This window comes from Salvelinus alpinus, chromosome 28 (genome assembly GCF_045679555.1).
Source record: "Salvelinus alpinus chromosome 28, SLU_Salpinus.1, whole genome shotgun sequence".
Lineage (NCBI taxonomy): Eukaryota > Metazoa > Chordata > Actinopteri > Salmoniformes > Salmonidae > Salvelinus > Salvelinus alpinus.
The window spans coordinates 35878107-35896637 of record NC_092113.1 but is presented as its reverse complement, the minus strand read 5'-3'; the positions used below and the strand labels follow the sequence as shown (position 1 = coordinate 35896637).

The 18531-nt window shown below is 42.7% G+C and overlaps 1 protein-coding gene across 3 annotated transcripts; it reads left to right on the top strand.

Annotated features, from left to right (window-relative positions):
* Positions 1–746: 746 nt before the first annotated feature.
* LOC139557769 (uncharacterized) lies at positions 747–14198 on the top strand. 3 transcript variants are annotated; one of them, XM_071372943.1, is made up of 14 exons: positions 747–919; positions 1257–1362; positions 1536–1884; positions 2119–2773; positions 2969–3093; positions 3806–3857; positions 8430–8567; positions 8785–8852; positions 10821–10875; positions 10990–11069; positions 11794–11889; positions 12028–12463; positions 12621–12826; positions 13456–14198. In XM_071372943.1, exons 2-14 carry the CDS (start codon positions 1301–1303, stop codon positions 13519–13521), a joined length of 2388 nt encoding a protein of 795 aa, XP_071229044.1. In that variant the 5' UTR covers positions 747–919; positions 1257–1300; the 3' UTR covers positions 13522–14198. The 3 variants fall into 3 exon arrangements, with proteins under 3 accessions (XP_071229044.1, XP_071229042.1, XP_071229043.1); XM_071372941.1 differs by having other exon boundaries at positions 8785–8933; XM_071372942.1 differs by lacking the exon at positions 747–919 and adding an exon at positions 941–959 and having other exon boundaries at positions 8785–8933.
* The last annotated feature ends 4333 nt before the right edge of the window (positions 14199–18531 follow it).

The window sequence follows — 18531 nt, the reverse complement described above, 5'->3', positions numbered from 1 at the left end:
GCCAGGCCCACCCACTGGGGAGCCAGGCCCAGCCACTGGGGAGCCAGGCCCAGCCACTGGGGAGCCAGGCCCAGCCACTGGGGAGCCAGGCCCACCCACTGGGGAGCCAGGCCCAGCCAATCAGAATGAGTTTTCCCCCACAAAAAGGCTTTATTACAGCACCCCCTTCCCTGTCTGATGATCCCGCAGGATGTGGAGGTCCTGGGCTGGCGTGCTTACACGTGCACGGTCTGCGGTTGTGAGGCCGGTTGGACGTATTGCCAAATTCTCTAAAACAAGGTATGGTAGAGCAATGAACATTACATTCTCTGACAACAGCTCTGGTGGACATTCCTGCAGTCAACATGCATATTGCACGCTTCCTCAAAACTTGAGACATCTGTGGCATTGTGCTGTGTGACAAAACTGCACATTTTAGAGTGGCCTTTTATTGTCCCCAGCACAAGGTGCACCTGTGTAATGATCATGCTGTTTAATCAGCTTATTGATATACTACACCTGTCAGCTTGATATATTATCTTGGCTAAGGAGAAATGCTCATTAACAGGGATGTAAACACATTTGTGCACAAAATTTGAGAAAAAAACAAGTTTTTTGTGCCTATGGAACGTTACTGCAATAGATCACGTGGTGAAGCTTCATGCGTCGTTTCCATGGAGTTGTTTTTACACGCTTGTTGTTGATTGGTCAAAGGAAATATGGCCGCAGAATAAACATTCACAGCGATTGGCTTATGGTGTTTGTTGTTTAACCAATGAAAATACGTGCTTTTTACAAACTGACGCATGTCAAGGAAGTTTTGAGGGTTTTTTGGGGGGGTGAAAACAGCAAAGTCTGGGATATTCTTAATATTTTCTTCGAAATTTACAGAATACATTTTTGGAAGCAAGCAAACAGTTCACTATTTTGAAGTTTGCATGTGAGTAAAGTAAGATTTGATACTATTTTGAAGTTTGCATGTGAGTAAAGTAAGATTTGATATATTGTCATATCATGAATCAAGTAACGTTAGCAAGCTAGCAGTACCGTTTAAATTGTTCAACGTTTTGTGGTGTTTTTTAAGGAATTAGCCAGAAGATTGCAATGTGTTCTTTTGCTGTATTCAAGTGAAATTAAGTTAACTAGCTACAGCAAAGCAATTGAGCACTGCGTCAATGTTGTTGCTGTTTTTGTCTCTAAAAGGCGTAGCTATCTATGCGTTCTTGCCAACTGTGTTAGCCAGCATGCTGAATTATGTTTACAAACATTTGGTTCAGGTTAGTTATTTACAGAACATTGTTGAACCCCTGACTGAGCCAACATGGATTCCTCTCCAGTACTGCGTCAGCAATGTCAGAACACAATCCTGAACGACCATTCAAGGTAGGCCTACAGAGTATGAACACAACTTGTCTATTGTGCTTTATTTAAGTGGTTGCGTCTCCCTAATGATTCATGGCCGCTGTCTATAGCTGAACCTGAATTTAAAAACAACACTGTGGATACACTGCCTGAAACGTATGTCTACACTCTTTACATTGACTGTCCCTCTCCAGTCTCAACAGAATGACAGCAGACACAAAGCCAGGCTCTAAACACCCCTCTGTACCCCACCCTTCCAAACACCTCTCTGTACCCCACCCTTCCAAACACCTCTCTGTACCCCACCCTTCCAAACACCCCTCTGTACCCCACCCTTCCAAACACCCCTCTGTACCCCATGGCCATCCTTCCAAACTGGGGCCTGAGAACAAGGACCCAGCAGCAGCCTCAGACAACGGTCCTAAACTCACTATAAAACCGCTGGGCATCAGCAGGCTGCCAGTGCTGGCCAAGTCCCTGCCCCTTAAGACTCCCTCTGACTTCACACTGTCACACAAGAGATGGGAGGACAACTCTCTAGCGGTAAGGAGCATCTTTTTTCTCAATCGACTGCATCACTAAGGGCTGGTTTCCAGGACCCATATTAAGCCCATTCCTGTACTAAAAAGCAGACTCACTGGGTATTAAACAGTGCTTCTTAGTCCAGGATTAGGATTAATCTCAGTCTGGGAAACCTGCCCTGAATATATGTCTCCAAAGCACTACTTGTCAGTGCTAAATAATAATTAGTTTATGTGTATCTCTGTTTTCCTTTAGGGTAAAGCCAAGAGGATGAAACCAAGCACCAAGCCTGTGCCTTTCAACTTCTCTAATCACAAGGCAAACCGAATGGGGGCACAGAACCAGAGGGGACCGCTGGCTGCTACTGAAAGGGCTGGTGCTCAACCAACCCAACCTAAAAGTACTTTTAGCACTGCTGCCCATCTAAAAACAAGACCCACAACAACCACTGCCAAACTGCCCAGTAGCATCCCAGCAACTCATAACAAGGCCCAATCAAAGTCAACAGTAGAGCTTGCTGTTCAACTCCCAACACTACACTTGGCAGCTAGAAAAGCAGGCCCAGGGCCTGGCGGCATCTTGTCACAGCAAAATAGAGAGTCGGTGAAGCCTCATCAAACCCAGGCTCCCAGTGCTGCCACCTCCATGTCTTTGTCTCAACATCCAAAAGGAAAGGCCCAGTCTTCTTCAGATAATCTATTGCACGTACCTGGATTGGGACAACTTTCCAGACCTCCCAGTTCATTTGCTCTTGGCTCAGGTCTTTCGTCCAGTGCTTTCTCATTTAGTAGTGCCTCCACTGCCTCAGCCCAGCCCACTGCCCTCAGTACGGAAGCCTGTGGGGGCCATTTTGACATGCTCAGCTTGAAAGATCCTTCCATGCCTGGGCAGTTACCAAGTAGTAGCGCTGGTGAGAAGGGGTTTTATTACCGATGGTGTGGTAACAGTAAAGAACTCCAACATCCTCAGCTTCTCTCTCTAGTAATATTAGGCATAGTAGCCTACTATAGTCTCTCTCCCCAATCTTTCTCTGCTTAGGCTCTTCATTTCATATTTTTTCTTTTTGAAATTGAAAATGTGTTCCATTGTACTGTGTGTGTTCCAGGGAGTGTGGAGGCTACCTTCCACTCTGACCCCTCTGCCCTACGTAGTATCCTCCAGAATGAGGGAATCAGTGCAGCCAGGGTCTTTATGTCCAGCCGTCCCTCTACACAAGCCTATAACAACATGGTGAGTTGTCTTGTGGAATGAGGTACAGGGATTTTGGGTCGGTTGTAGTGAGTTGGTATTTGTTTGTTTTCAAATGAAATAAAATTGCATTAATCACATAATTGAATACAACAGGTAGACCTTACAGTGAAATGCTTACTTAACGAGCCCCTAACTGACAGTGCAGTTTCAAAAAATACAGATAAGAATATGAGATAAAAGTAACAAGTAATAAAAGAGGCGCAGTAAAAAATACGATATATACAGGGGGGGGTGCCGGTTAGTTAGGCAGTATGTACATGTAGGTAGAGTTACAGTGACGATGCATAGATGACAACAGAGAGTGGGGGGGGGGGTGAATAGTCTGGGTAGCCATTTGACTAGATGTGCAGGAGTCTTGTGGCTTGGGGGTAGAAGGTGTTTAGAAACCTCTTGGACCTAGACTTGGCGCTCTGGTACCGCTTGCCGTGTGGTAGCAGAGAGAAGAGTCTATGACTAGGGTGGCTGGAGTCTTTGACAATTTTCAGGGCCTTCCTCTGACACCGCCTGGTATAGAGGTCCTGCATGACAGGAAGCTTGGCCCCAGTGATGTACTAGGGCGTTCGCACTACCCTCTGTAATAATGCCATAGCAATGTTTGAGGTTGCCTGTTGCAATTGGTACTGATGAACTGTCTGAGTTCGTGTCCATCAGTTTGCCTATTAACTAACTAGAGGTGTTCTTTTCTTCGCAGCCCCAGAGAGTGTCCATCATGAAGAATGGTCCGAAGACAGCGCTCTCTGCTGGTCAGTGTATTTTTTAAATAAATTTTTTCTCTTGTGAATTTGCGTTCCTTCATGTTGTGTACATTTTACAGGTGGACATGTTTAATGTACTGTAGTCTGGTGACTCTTCATGACAGATACCCTCTCCAGCTCCAGAGGGTAGCTGACCCCGTCAGTTTGCAGGATGTTGCCCAGGGCCGGAGACAACTTTACATTCCTGACAGGACCTAATTCAACACAAGAACATAGACGGGGTCAGCTACCCTCTGGAGCTGGAGAGTGTATCTGTCATGAAGAGTCACCAGACGACAGCAGCTTCTGCAGGTCCGTGGTAGTACTACTGGACACATCCCAGATGGATTTGTATAACTTTCCTACTGCTGCAAATAAATGGTCTATGTGCTACTGATGGATTGACGGCAGCATTCGCGTGAAACTGAAAGCGCGAACCACTGCTTTTAACCAGGGCAAGGTGACCGGAAGCATGACCGAATACAAACAGTGTAGCTATTCTCTCCGCAAGGCAATCAAACAGGCTAAGTCCCAGTACAGAGACAAAATCGAGTCGCAATTCAACAGCTCAGACACAAGAGGTATGTGGCAGGGTCTACAGTCAATCACGGATTACAAAAAGAAAACCAGCCCCGTCGCGGACCAGGATGTCTTGCTCCCAGACAGGCTAAACAACTTTTTTGCCCGCTTTGAGGACAATACAGTGCCACTGACACGGCCCCCTACCAAAACCTGCGGGCTCTCCTTCACTGCAGCCGAGGTGAGTAAAACATTTAAACGTGTTAACCCTCGCAAGGCTGCAGGCCCAGACGGCATTCCCAGCCGCGTCCTCAGAGCATGCGCAGACCAGCTGGCTGGTGTGTTTACGGACATATTCAATCAATCCTTATCCCAGTCTGCTGTTCCCACATGCTTCAAGAGGGCCACCATTGTTCCTGTTCCCAAGAAAGCTAAGGTAACTGAGCTAAACGACTACCGCCCCGTAGCACTCACTTCCGTCATCATGAAGTGCTTTGAGAGACTAGTCAAGGACCATATCACCTCCACCCTACCGGACACCCTAGACCATATATGTCAGAGTCAAGGCCCGAGGGCCACATCCGGCCCGCGAGAAGGTTTTTTACGGCCCCTGGGATGATCTTGATTTATTATTAGAACCGGCCCGCAGACCGCAGCAAGCCGAAGATACGGGAAAAGATGCAAGAGGAAAACGCGACAGGTGAGCTGACAGCTTATCATTGTATCATACACCAGGAAGCGTTGTGCGGTAAAGCCTTGAAAATGGAGCATGTAATGAGCATCATCACGCGCACAGTTAACTTTATCAGAGCCAAAGGTTTGAATCACCGCCAGTTCAAGGCATTTCTGACGGAGTTAGAAACGGAGCATGGTGATTTGCCTTATCACACAGAGGTGCGATGGCTAAGCCAGGGAAAGGTGCTTCAAAGATGTTTCGAGCTTCGTGAGGAGATTTGTCTGTTCTTGGACAGCAAAGGGAAAGACACAACACAACTCCGAGACGAAATGTTTCTGTGTGAAATGGCTTTTCTGTGTGACATTACGAGTCATCTGAATGCAATGAACTTGCAGCTGCAGGGTCGGGATCATGTCATCTCTGATATGTACAGTACAGTGAAGGCATTTAAAACCAAACTGACTCTGTGGGAGACGCAGATGCGGAAAGAAAATTTGAGCCACTTTCCCAGCTGCCAGACCATGAAAGAGAAGCTCTCTACCAGTGCGTTCCCGAGCGCACAGTTGGCTGATAAAATAGGTATGCTTGCCGCTGACTTTCGACGCCGATTTGCTGACTTTGAAGCACAAAAAAGCAGGTTGGAACTGCTCGGTAACCCATTTGCTGTTGACGTGGAAAGCTCACCACCAAACCTCCAAATGGAGTTGATTGACCTCCAATGCAATGATGCACTGAGGGCAAAATATGCGGCAGTGGGTGCTGCGGAGTTCGCCCGTTTCCTCCCCGACACAATGCCCCAGCTGCGCATCCAGGCTGCTCAAACGTTGTCTATGTTTGGCAGCACATACCTGTGTGAACAACTGTTTTCTTTGATGAACCTGAACAAAACATCACACAGAAGTCGACTTACTGCTGAACACCTCCACTCAATTCTGAGGATTTCCTCAGCTCAGAGCCTTACCCCGAACATTGATGAACTTGTGGAAAAGATGGGACACCACCAAGTATCACCCTCAACCTCAAACAAGTGAACATTACTGTGCAATCACATATTTAGAGTTTTTACTCAGTTCAAGTTTAAAAGTTAAAGTTTAATATTTGTTTTCACTGCATGTTACTTCTCCTTAAACAAAGTGTTGTTTTTGATTAATAGATTTTTGCACTTTATTTTATTGTATTTCAATCCAATTATATTTTAAAAATATTTCAGTTGAGTGGATGATAGAAAATTGCTATTATTGTTTTTTTCTTTGAAGTAAATTTAGCCCACTTTTGCTAAAATAGAAAATATAGGCTACTGATGGTGCCTTGAATACCGGTTTCTTTCATTTAATGTTCATGTTATGGGGATTTTTATATAAAGGAAATTTGTCTTTTGTGTCTGTTGAAAATTAAAGATTACTGACAGAGCCATAAGAAAATATTGCTTTATTTATCTGATCATATTGGAATATATTTGTTAGGTTTTCAGTAGGTTCAATTAGGTTCACTAGACTATATGCGTCATTTAAAAATTTTTCAATGAACATTCGAACAGTCCGGCCCTCGGCTTGTAGCTAAATTTTTTATTTGGCCCTCCGTCCATTTGACTTTGACACCCCTGCCCTAGACCCACTCCAATTTGCTTACCGACCCAATAGGTCCACAGACGACGCAATCGCAACCACACTGCACACTGCCCTAACCCATCTGGACAAGAGGAATACCCATGTGAGAATGCTGTTCATCGATTACAGCTCAGCATTTAACACCATAGTACCCTCCAAACTCGTCATCAAGCTCGAGACCCTGGGTCTCGACCCCGCCCTGTGCAACTGGGTCCTGGACTTCCTGACGGGCCGCCCCCAGGTGGTGAGGGTAGGTAACAACATCTCCACCCCGCTGATCCTCAACACTGGGGCCCCACAAGGGTGCGTTCTGAGCCCTCTCCTGTACTCCCTGTTCACCCACGACTGCGTGGCCATGCACGCCTCCAACTCAATCATCAAGTTTGCGGATGACACTACAGTGGTAGGCTTGATTACCAACAACGACGAGACGGCCTACAGGGAGGAGGTGAGGGCCCTCGGAGTGTGGTGTCAGGAAAATAACCTCACACTCAACGTCAACAAAACAAAGGAGATGATTGTGGACTTCAGGAAACAGCAGAGGGAGCACCCCCCTATCCACATCGACGGGTCAGTAGTGGAGAAGGTGGAAAGTTTTAAGTTCCTCGGTGTACACATCACGGACAAACTGAATTGGTCCACCCACACAGACAGCGTTGTGAAGAAGGCGCAGCAGCGCCTCTTCAACCTCAGGAGGCTGAAGAAATTCGGCTTGTCACCAAAAGCACTCACAAACTTCTACAGATGCACAATCGAGAGCATCCTGTCGGGCTGTATCACCGCCTGGTACGGCAACTGCTCCGCCCACAACCGTAAGGCTCTCCAGAGGGTAGTGAGGTCTGCAGAACGCATCACCGGGGGCAAACTACCTGCCCTCCAGGACACCTACACCACCCGATGTCACAGGAAGGCCATAAAGATCATCAAGGACAACAACCACCCAAGCCACTGCCTGTTCACCCCGCTATCATCCAGAAGGCGAGGTCAGTACAGGTGCATCAAAGCAGGGACCGAGAGACTGAAAAACAGCTTCTATCTCAAGGCCATCAGACTGTTAAACAGCCACCACTAACATTTAGCGGCCGCTGCCAACATACTGACTCAACTCCAGCCACTTTAAAAATGGGAATTGATGGAAATTATGTAAAAATTTACCACTAGCCACTTTAAACAATGCCACTTAATATAATGTTTACATACCCTACATTACCCATCTCATATGTATATACTGTACTCTATATCATCTACTGCATCTTGCCATCTTCATGTAATACATGTACCACTAGCCACTTTAAACTATGCCACTTTATGTTTACATACCCTACAGTACTCATCTCATATGTATATACCGTACTCTATACCATCTACTGCATCTGCCATGCCGTTCTGTACCACCACTCATTCATATATCTTTATGTACATATTCTTTATCCCTTTACACTTGTGTGTGTGTGTAAGGTAGTAGTTGTGGAATTGTTAGGTTAGATTACTTGTTGGTTATTACTGCATTGTCGGAACTAGAAGCACAAGCATTTCGCTACACTCGCATTAACATCTGCTAACCATGTGTATGTGACTAATAAAATTTGATTTGATTTGATTTTGATATAATGTTAACGTTTAGGGCTATTAGAGGGTGGAAATTTTATATGTAGCACCTTTAAAAAACATAATGAGTTTGATTAGCCAGCCTATTCAAACCCCTACTCCGGCTCAATCTAGGGAAGCTGGGATAGGCTAGCTAGTCTGTAACCTTGTATGTGCATGTATTGTTTATAGGTCCCGTAAAGTCTGTTCAGTTCTCCCCTGAGCCTTCATCCCTCAACAGCATCCTGCAGGATGAAGGGGTCAGCTACTCTCTCCAGCCCCAGAGAGTGTCTGTCATGAAGAGTCACCAGAAGACAGCAGCCTCTGCAGGTCAGTGGTAGTACTAGTGGACACATCCTATCTTTGGGCAAGTTTTTAAAAAATAAAACATTTAAGAAACAAAACTTAGAAATCCCAGCAATAGATCGCTGCTTCATTAATCACATTGCAAAAAAAATGAATTTTTAAAGAAGCTTTATAGCTTCAAACAGCAAAGAAGAAAAAACACGGTCAAACTATTAAGTCTGTAACCTTGTTTGTGTTCCAGGTCCAGTACGGAGTGTTCAGTTCTTCCCAGATGCTGCAGCCCTCGGCAGCATCCTGCAGAATGAAGAGGTGAAGGCTGGGAGACCCCTGGAGGCCACACCCCAGTGCACCTCTGCCTGTCCATCTGGCAGGGGCACCTCCATCTACACTGTCAGTCACCGTTTTATCGATTTGATTTATTAATAACAAAAACACATATAAAGCTGCTCCAGCCAGGGCGGAAACAACATTATACATTTCAATTAAGATTTTAAAGCTGCAATATGTGATTTTTTGGGGGGGACAACTTGACCAAATCTACATAGAAATGTTAGTTATAGATCATGTCTTTCTCAATGAAAGCAAGTCTAATAAGCGGTAGATCAGTTATATATGCAACTTTTCTATGCTTCCCATTCTTAAGTTTCGTTTTTGCGTCGTTTGCTTTTGGTTTTGTACACCAGCTTCAAACAGCGGGGTTTTGAATGGTCCTGGAAAAGTAATGGCATTTTATAATGGTGTTTTCAAGTCCTGGAAAAGTTTTGGAAAACTAGAAAATCCGTGAAGTCATCGAAATTAAATGTATTTTAATGTAGTTTATTTAACCATTTTTCAATATTTTAACCATCAAATAAAAATCAACATATCAGCCAGGCTTGGCATGGCACTTCAGAGCGTCTGTGTTTGCGCGCATCACATGTGTGGGAGACGAGTGGGCGGTTGCTTAAGGAGAGAGCGCCAGTCGGACATTGCTGCAGCAGGTAGGCCTAGCCTATAAAATATGGTAGAGAACAGGCTAACTAGGTAGGAAGACAATTCAAAACACATCTTGTACCCTCTGGTTAACTGTTAAGCTATAAATGTTTTCGTCATCTCGTCAAAGTCCCAAAAAACTTTCCAAACAACACTCGCGAATAAGGCCATGCGAAGTTGATTTACTTTTTTTGAACGATTCATATGATTAATTTAAATTATAATCGTTTCATCAAAAATAAACTAAGCTATTATATTATTTGGGTATTCGGTTCAATCGCTTTGAATCGAATCATGTGAATCTAAATAATAATTTGTGAATCGTCAAACGAGATTAGATGTAGCCTGTTTTTTGGATTATGTGGATTCAAAACGTGTTTTTTAGATCCTTCCAGATGCTTTGGGCATCCAATGTATGGGGCATTGTAACTCAATATATTCCAGTCAGCCTGCAAAGGAAACACTTCTAAGGTAGTTTAGCTAAATATGACTGAAGAAAATGTGTGGGATTGCTTCAGTTGAATTAGAATATTTGCAGCCTACCATAGCCATCTGATATTTTAATATATTAAATGTGTGAATTATTTAAAGGCAAAGCGTATTTGCTTGTAATGTTGCAATGTTTTACATCGAGGGTGGTCAACCATCCTCCAGTGCCCTTCTAACAAACCACATTTTAGAAATGAGCTGCTCAACCGACCTTGATAAACTGTCTCTGACCTGTTTGAGCAGGGCTTGTTCAAAAGCCTGCACACCCACTAGCTTTCCGGACCCGACGAGGGTTGACCACGTGTTTTATACAGTTGCCTAACAGGTATTCTACTTTGTGGGAGGTGCCTTGCTCAAAGACAGGAGATGGTTCATGGGATCAGAGAGCAGCCTCCCAGTGTTGGTACCACACTATTCTTACTCTTTTTATACGTACTGTTACATAAAGGTTTCATTGTTGGTCATGGAAATTTGGTTAGAAGTAATTGAGAAGTCATGAAATTCCATCTATGAATGAGTGCATGAACCCTGACAGCTGAAAATACTTATGGAAAATATATTTCACAGATGGTACAATGTTGTTGTTTTTGCAAAAGAACAGCTTGTTTTGTCACAAACTGAAATTTAAGCAAACTATTAGAATTTTAGCAACCAGGAAATAGCAGAGCATTTTTCTGCATATTACACCTTGTAAAATTCATTACCATCCTACTTCCTCATGTGCCTACTTGTTATGTCACCTTAGTGCTGCATGAAACAAGCAGCCACCCTCTGGATGAGTGACACAAGATTCACTGTGGTGCTTTACCTTTCCAGGCACAGCGAGTACCTATCACAAAGTGGCACACTGAAGCACCTGGAGAACCTATGGGTACGTTGGTCATATTCTACCTTTTTCTATTGCCAAATCTCAACCAGATATTCTCCTGTTTGTCCCTCTCCTCTTTGGTCTGCCTTATGTCTATCTGTCTGTCCCTCTCCTCAGTGACATCAGTCAGCCTGACCCCTGCCTTAAAGTGGACACCCCAGCGGGTCCCTGACACAAGGCATCAGCCCATGTCCATGGTCAGTATGTTACAGTACACCCCTGACTCTTATGTTCATGGTTAAACTGTCAACACTAAAGTGATAACATTCAGTATTTGTTGCCCAATCAATCAAATGTATTTATAAAGCCCGTTTTACATCAACAGATGTCACAAAGTGCTTATTCAGAAACCCAGCCTAAAACTCCAAACAGCAAGCATTGCAGATGTAGACGCGCGGTGGCTTGGAAAAACACCCTAGAAAGGCTGGAACATAGAGGGGAACTAGGCTTTGAGGGGTGGCCGGGTGGAGACTAGATTGTTCTTCAAGATGTTCAAATGTTCATAGATGACCAGCAGGATCAAATAATAATCACAGTGGTTGTAGAGTGTGCAACCGGTCAGCATCTCAGGAGTAAATGTCAGTTGGTTTTTCATAGCCGATCATTCAGAGGTCAAGACAGCAGGTGCTGTAGAGAGATCAAGAGAGGGTCTAAAACAGCAGGTCCGGGACAGGTAGCACATCCGGTGAACAGGTCAGGGTTCCATAGCCGCAGGCAGAACAGTTGAAACTGGAGCAGCAGCACAACCAGGTGGCCCGGGGCCAGTCAGGAGTCATCAGGCCAGGTAGTCCTGAGGCATAGTCCTGGAGCTCAGGTCCTGCTGGAGGGGAGGAAGAGAATTAGAGGGAGCATACTTAAATTCACATCCCTGTTATTGCCAGCACCATGGATGCTCTAACTCACTGAGCCATCTTCTTTCAGAGGAGGCTCCTGTCTGCCCATTGGACCCCCTACGCAGGCTCTCCCAGTCTCAGGGGCCTCCAGGGCCACAGCGGAGATCTGGAGACATGCAAGGAGGTGAGGACGGGGGGCTAACAGGTAGCATTTACTTGCCACGATTGATGGATTTACATACTTTAGTTGAATGCACTGTTGTAAGTCGCTCTGATTACGTGTCTGATAAATGACTAACATGTACATGTCTATGTGTGGCAGGAGATTGTCCAGACATTGTTTAAGGAGACTGAAGAGGAAGAACGGACAGACGGTGTGGTGTTGGATCAAGACCCTGCTGAGACGCGAGCAGACCAACAGCTGACGAAGGAGGAGAAGCAAAGTAACACAGGAGGACGACTCCAGACTTTCTACCAAGCCCCACACAGAGAATCAGTCATTTTCTTCTCAACTGCCAAGAAGCTGCACAGAGCAGCTCCAGCACACGAACAGGAGAGTCCTGTGGCCAGATCTCTGGAGCGAGGTGGGCCCATGGAGCATTGTGCTGCAGCAGGACAGGAGGCGATGCACCTCCTCCCTCTGCATCCAGAGTTAGACAGAGCCTCTGCACCAGAGATCCCTGAAGTCACAGCTGCAGCCACAGATCTGACCAGGTTGACCAACCTTTCAGCTTTTGTCCCCCTGAGCCAGCCCAGAGGTAGGACTCAAAGTCAGTGTATGTACTAGCTGATTGTGCTTCTTGCTCTTTGGAGTCTAGTCTGGGTTACTGTAAAGCAGTTTTCGACGACTGATGTTGCAGAAAGGGCTTTATAAATGAATCTTTTTAATTGGTCGATAACCGTGTATTGTTGCAGATAGTATTATGTTCCCAAAGAGCGGTGCTCTGAGTTCTGCTACAGCCTTGCTCCGCCGGCGCCTCCCCCCTCTGAAGGAGCTACGTCTGGATGCGGAGGTGGCCACCTACACCTCCTCCCCATTCCTACCTCCCTCGTCATCTTGGCCCCTGCAGACCCGCTGTGGAAACCCTGTAGCAGCAGCCCTGCATCTCCAGGACTACACTGTGAGTTGGGTATCATCGTTTAGTTTACATACAGTTGTGGCCAAATATATTGGCACCCTTGCACTTTTCTGAAATCATTCCATATTTCTTCTAAAAATAAGTTAAAATTTGAAAAAGCCTTTGGTCCCCACACTTAGTTATTGGATTTTCAACATTGCAGAACAATTTTATTTTTGTAAACTTAAGTTTACAATTTTTATTTAGAAAATTAGGACATGGCATGGACAGAATTATTGGCAGATAAACTCTTCTTGTATCCATCAATGAGCTTGCTACACCTTTCACACGTTGAAGGCCCCCAGTACCAGAGGCAGCAAAGCAACTCCCCCACCCATGTTTAATTGTAGGGAGGGTGTTATTTTTTTTTTCTTCTTCAATTTCAGTTATTTAAGAAAAGTGTAATGGTGCCAATACATTTGGCCCGTAACTGTATTAGTCCTATAGGCATTTATCTATAGCCTCATTCCTCCAGCAAGACTTGGTAGGATAACATCGTGAGACCATCCAATCTATAGATGAGGATTCATGTTCATTGTGGATTAATCAGAAGAGCATCGTTGATCATGTTGTGATAATTGAAAGTATTTAATACTCGTTTCCTGTTCTTCCCGTTCATTCCTCCCCTTTAGTTTTTTCAGCCAATTATCTTGGACCCCTCATCTACTTCCTACTCCTCTCCTCTCTGGAAGAGATGATGACTGTTTCACTGTTATGTTTTTTTAGTCTGGTCTAGTTTACTGATCAGAAGAGACCCGTAATGGATTGTTAAGCTACGTCTTTAAGGAGTGTGTATGTTTGTTTTCCGAACCCTGTTATAGCAAGATTTGCTGTCACACTTACAAAATATCTATTACTGCTCAAAATAGCTACTTTTCCAAAAAAGTAACATACCCATGTTTAATAATGTATCAAGTTAGAAACATTTTTACCACATTGGCATGCACTGGCTATATAATGCTAATAATAATTTTTATTTCTGACAGTATTACAGTATGCAAAATATCCAAGAATGAGACATTTTTACATTTTGATTGGAATCAGAAACTAAGTGAATGAATTGGTGTCCAGAAATCAAATGTTGGTGGGTACCAATGATTGAAATCTATGATTTCAGAGTAGGCTACTGAACCCATTGGGAATTGTTAACTTGATCAATGTTGCAATAAAATGTATTTATTACATCTTTCAAAAATACGAAAGTAAAATTTTCTTTGACACTTTTTAGAAAAACATATACACACCGTATGTGTATTATGTTTGCATTTTTTCATGGTGTGTGTGTGTGTGTGTATAGTGACCTAGTTCAACACTAACCAAATGAGGCCCAAATCAGATTTGCTCATTTGTTTATAATAAATGTATATGAACTTTCTTTCCTGATGTGTAAGACTATTATTTCTGTTATGTGATTTATTTATTTATTTCACCTTTATTTAACCAGGTAGGCAAGTTGAGAACACGTTCTCATTTACAATTGCGACCTGGCCAAGATGAAGCAAAGCAGTTCGACACATACAACAACACAGAGTTACACATGGAGTAAAACAAACATACAGTAGAAAAATAAGTCTATATACAATGTGAGCAAGTTAGGTGAGATAAGGGAGGTAAAGGCAAAAAAAAGGCCATGGTGGCGAAGTAAGTACAATATAGCAAGTAAAACACTGGAATGGTTGATTTGCAGTGGAAGAATGTGCAATGTAGAGATGCAAAGGAGCTAAATAAATACAGTAGGGGGAGAGGTAGTTATTTGGGCTAAATTATAGATGGGCTATGTACAGGTGCAGTAATCTATGAGCTGCTCTGACAGCTGGTGCTTAAAGCTAGTGAGGGAGATAAGTGTTTCCAGTTTCAGAGATTTTTGTAGTTCGTTCCAGTCATTAGCAGCAGAGAACTGGAAGGAGAGGCGGCCAAAGGTGGAATTGGCTTTGGGGGTGACAAGTGAGATATACCTGCTGGAATGCGTGCTACGGGTGAGTTTTATTATGACATGATAGTGAAGCCCATTGGAAACGGCCACTTAGCCATGTACTGTAGTAGAGTTGTTTAGGTTCTGATGGACACTGTCAACTACAGTAGTCTGATTACTCTATTTGAGACTGTACAACAGAACCTAATCTCACTGAGACAGCAAGTGTCTCTTTATTTTTTAACCAGGCAAATCAACATTCCTATTACAGTACCAGAGGTGAACGCCCTGGCCTGGCCTTCTGAAGTGCAGCGGCACGTTTCAGGGGGTCAGTTTGAGCGAGGCTTGGTGCCGACTTGCCTTGTTCCCATAATGAATAGTATTTGGGATGCGAGATGATTTGTAGGTAATTGACTCTGCATAGTCATGTCATCAGAATAGTATTTCTGCTGTAACTTACACCATTGCCTACTGTACTGCATAGAGATCCTATTCAATTATATGGGCTACTGTACCTCTTGGAAGGTCTCATATTTTCCTTCATGTGTCCTCTGGACTATTGCCTCACAACATAATACTGGAAGAGACAAATGTATTTGAATACTGTCTTACATTCTTTGAATTTCCAGTTGTACATGCAACTTAAATTAGTTAGAAAATACTGTGTAAGTACAAAATACTGTATTTTTAAATTACAGTAAAGTATATATGTGACATGTAAGGATAACACTGTATTATGAAGCCAAGATCAATAATATAGTGATAGAAAAAAACTTTGGAATACTTTAAATGAAATTATGGACAGAAAGACAAATTCAATTCTCAAAACCTTTTGATGTTGCTAATTATTTTAATGATTACTTCAGTGATGAAGTGGGCAAATTAAGGCAGGAAATGCCAAAAAATGAACATTGAGTCATCGTATTCATGCATTAAAAAACAAATAATTAAAGAATAGCATTTGTATGTAAAAAAAATAAATAATCTAAAGTTAGTGTAGGAGAGGTGGAAAAATTGTTATTGATCAATAATGACAAACCTGGTAGTGTTTGTCCTCAGGCCTGGAGGGAAGCCAAAGTCATTCTGCTACCCAAGAGTGGTAAAGCAGCCTTTACTGGTTCTAACAGCAGACCTATCAGCTTGCTGCCAGCTCTTAGCAAACCATTGTAAAAAATGGTGTTGGACCAAATACAGTGCTATTTCTCTGTAAACAATCTGACATCAGATTTTCAGCATGCTCATGTACTGCACTGACACAAATGACTGACGATTGGTTGAAAGAAATTGATAAGAACATTGTTGGAGCTGTATTGTTTGATTTCAGTGCAGCCTTTGATATTATTGACCATAACCTGTTGTTGAGAAAACCTATGTTTTATGGCTTTTCAACCTCAGCTCTGAATCCACTATATGGCAATCTATCTAATACAACTGAGGATTTTCTTTAATGGAAGCCTCTCTACTGTAAAGCATGTAGGGTGTGGTGAACCGCAGGGCAGCTCTCTAGGCCCTCTTCTCCTTTCTATTTTTACCAATGACCTGCCACTGGCATTAAACAAAGCCTGTGTGTCCATATGCTGATGATTCACCCATATAAGTGTCAACAACCACAGCTAATGAATTCACTGAAACCCTTAACAAGGAGTTGCAGTCAATTTTGTAATGGGTGGCCAGTAATAAACTGGTCCTGAATATCGTATTTGGTACAAATCATTCCCTAAGTTCTAGACCTCTGCAAAATCTGGTAATGAATGGTGTCGTTGTTGAACAAGTTGAGGAGACTAAATTACTTGTAGATTCAATGGTTGTAAAGATGGGGGAGAGGTCTGTCCATAATAAAGAATGACTCTGCTTTTTTGACACCACACTCCAAAAGCAAGTCCTGCAGGCTCTAGTTTTGTCTAACCTTGATTATTTTCCAGTCCTGCAAAAAAAAGACCTAGTTAAGCTGCAGCTAGCCAAAAACTCAGCGGAATGTCTTGCTCTTCATTGTAATCAGAGAGCTAATATAAATACTATGCATGCCAGTCTCTCTTGGCTAAGTGTTGAGGAGAGACTGACTACATCACTTCTTTTTATAAGAAACGTGTTGAAAATTGCAAATTGTTTGCATAGTCAACTTACAAACAGCTCTGACACACACACACACACACACACACACTTACCCCACCAGACATGCCACCAGGGGTCTTTTCACAGTCCCCAAATCCATAACAAATTCAAGAAAGTGTACAGTATTTTATAGAGCCATTATTGCATGGAACTCCATGCTCAAATGAAAAGCAAACCTGATTTCAAAAACAGCTAAAGCAACACCTCACAACGCCTCTCCCCTATTTGACCTAGATACTGTGTGTATGCTTTGATATGTAGGCTGTGTGTGACGTTTTTTAATTGATGTAGTTCTGTCCTTGAGCTGTTCTTGTCTATTAATGTTCTGTTTTATGTTTTGTGTCATGTTTTGTGTGGACCCCAGGAAGAGTAGCTGCTGCTTTCACAACAGCTAATGGGGATCCTAATAACATACCAAAATGATCATGTTAGCACATGTGGCACACTATCCCTCATATAAGGTGTGTGATGGTGTTCCTCTACAATAGGGTTCCCCAACAAAGAATATATAGATATATATATATTCTTTATGTATTCTTTATATATATTATTTATATATTCTGTCCCCCAATTTTCTGAGAATATATATATATATTCTTTATGTATTCTTTATATATATTCTTTATATATATATAGGAATATATAAGAATATATATATAAGAATATATATATATATTCTTTATGTATTCTTTATATATATTCTTTATATATTTGGTCCCCCAATTTTCTGAGCAGCTCCAAGGGATTTTTATTTTGGAAATCTGTTCAGGTATTCTCATGCATAGTAGAGAGACACGTGATCATATACAAATGTAAGCAAGGTTTGAAAATTATGTTTTAGTCAAGTACATCTGTTTTGGCTTCTTGCAGTCAATTTGCAGTCTATAAATTATTTGTAAATTATTTTCGGGCCCGACCATCTGCTCAACCAAACAATAGTCTTACAGATGAATCTAGTTGATGATCCCTGCTCTACAGTATTACACTACTCATATTTGAAATTAACTCTGTCTCTCGCTGAATCAGCAACTTTCTTAGAGGACACGTACTGTTCTGGGCATACTGTATATTACATCACACTGCATCTCCGTAGGAGTACTGTTCTAGGATCAGGTCCCCCCCATTTCATTATATAATCTTATTCATTATTATCTAAAAGGGAAAACTGATCCTAGATGAGCACTCCTATTCTGAGACGAATATATTAACAAACAAATTAGACACATTTGGGCAGTCTTGATACAAAATTTGGAACAGAAATGCAAGGGTTCATTGGATCAGTCTAAAACTTTGCACAGCCACTGATGCCATCTAGTGGCCAAAATCTAAATTGCACCTGGGCTGGAATAATACATAATGGCACTTCTCTTGCATTTCAAACATGGTACAAAAAGCTACAAAAGAACGCTGTTTTTTTATTTGTATTATCTTTTACCAGATCTATTGTGTTATATTCCACAACATTCCTTTCACATTTCCATAAACTTCAAAGTGTTTCCTTTCAAATGGTATCAAGAATATGCATATCCTTGCTTCAGAGCCTGAGCTACAGGCAGTTAGATTTGGGTATGTCCTTTTAGGCAAACATTTAAGAAAGGGGGCTAATCCTTAAGAGGTTTATTAAACCTGTTTGTACTGTCTTGGCAACTCCTAACAGTCATTGTCATGTGAAACAGATACAGTA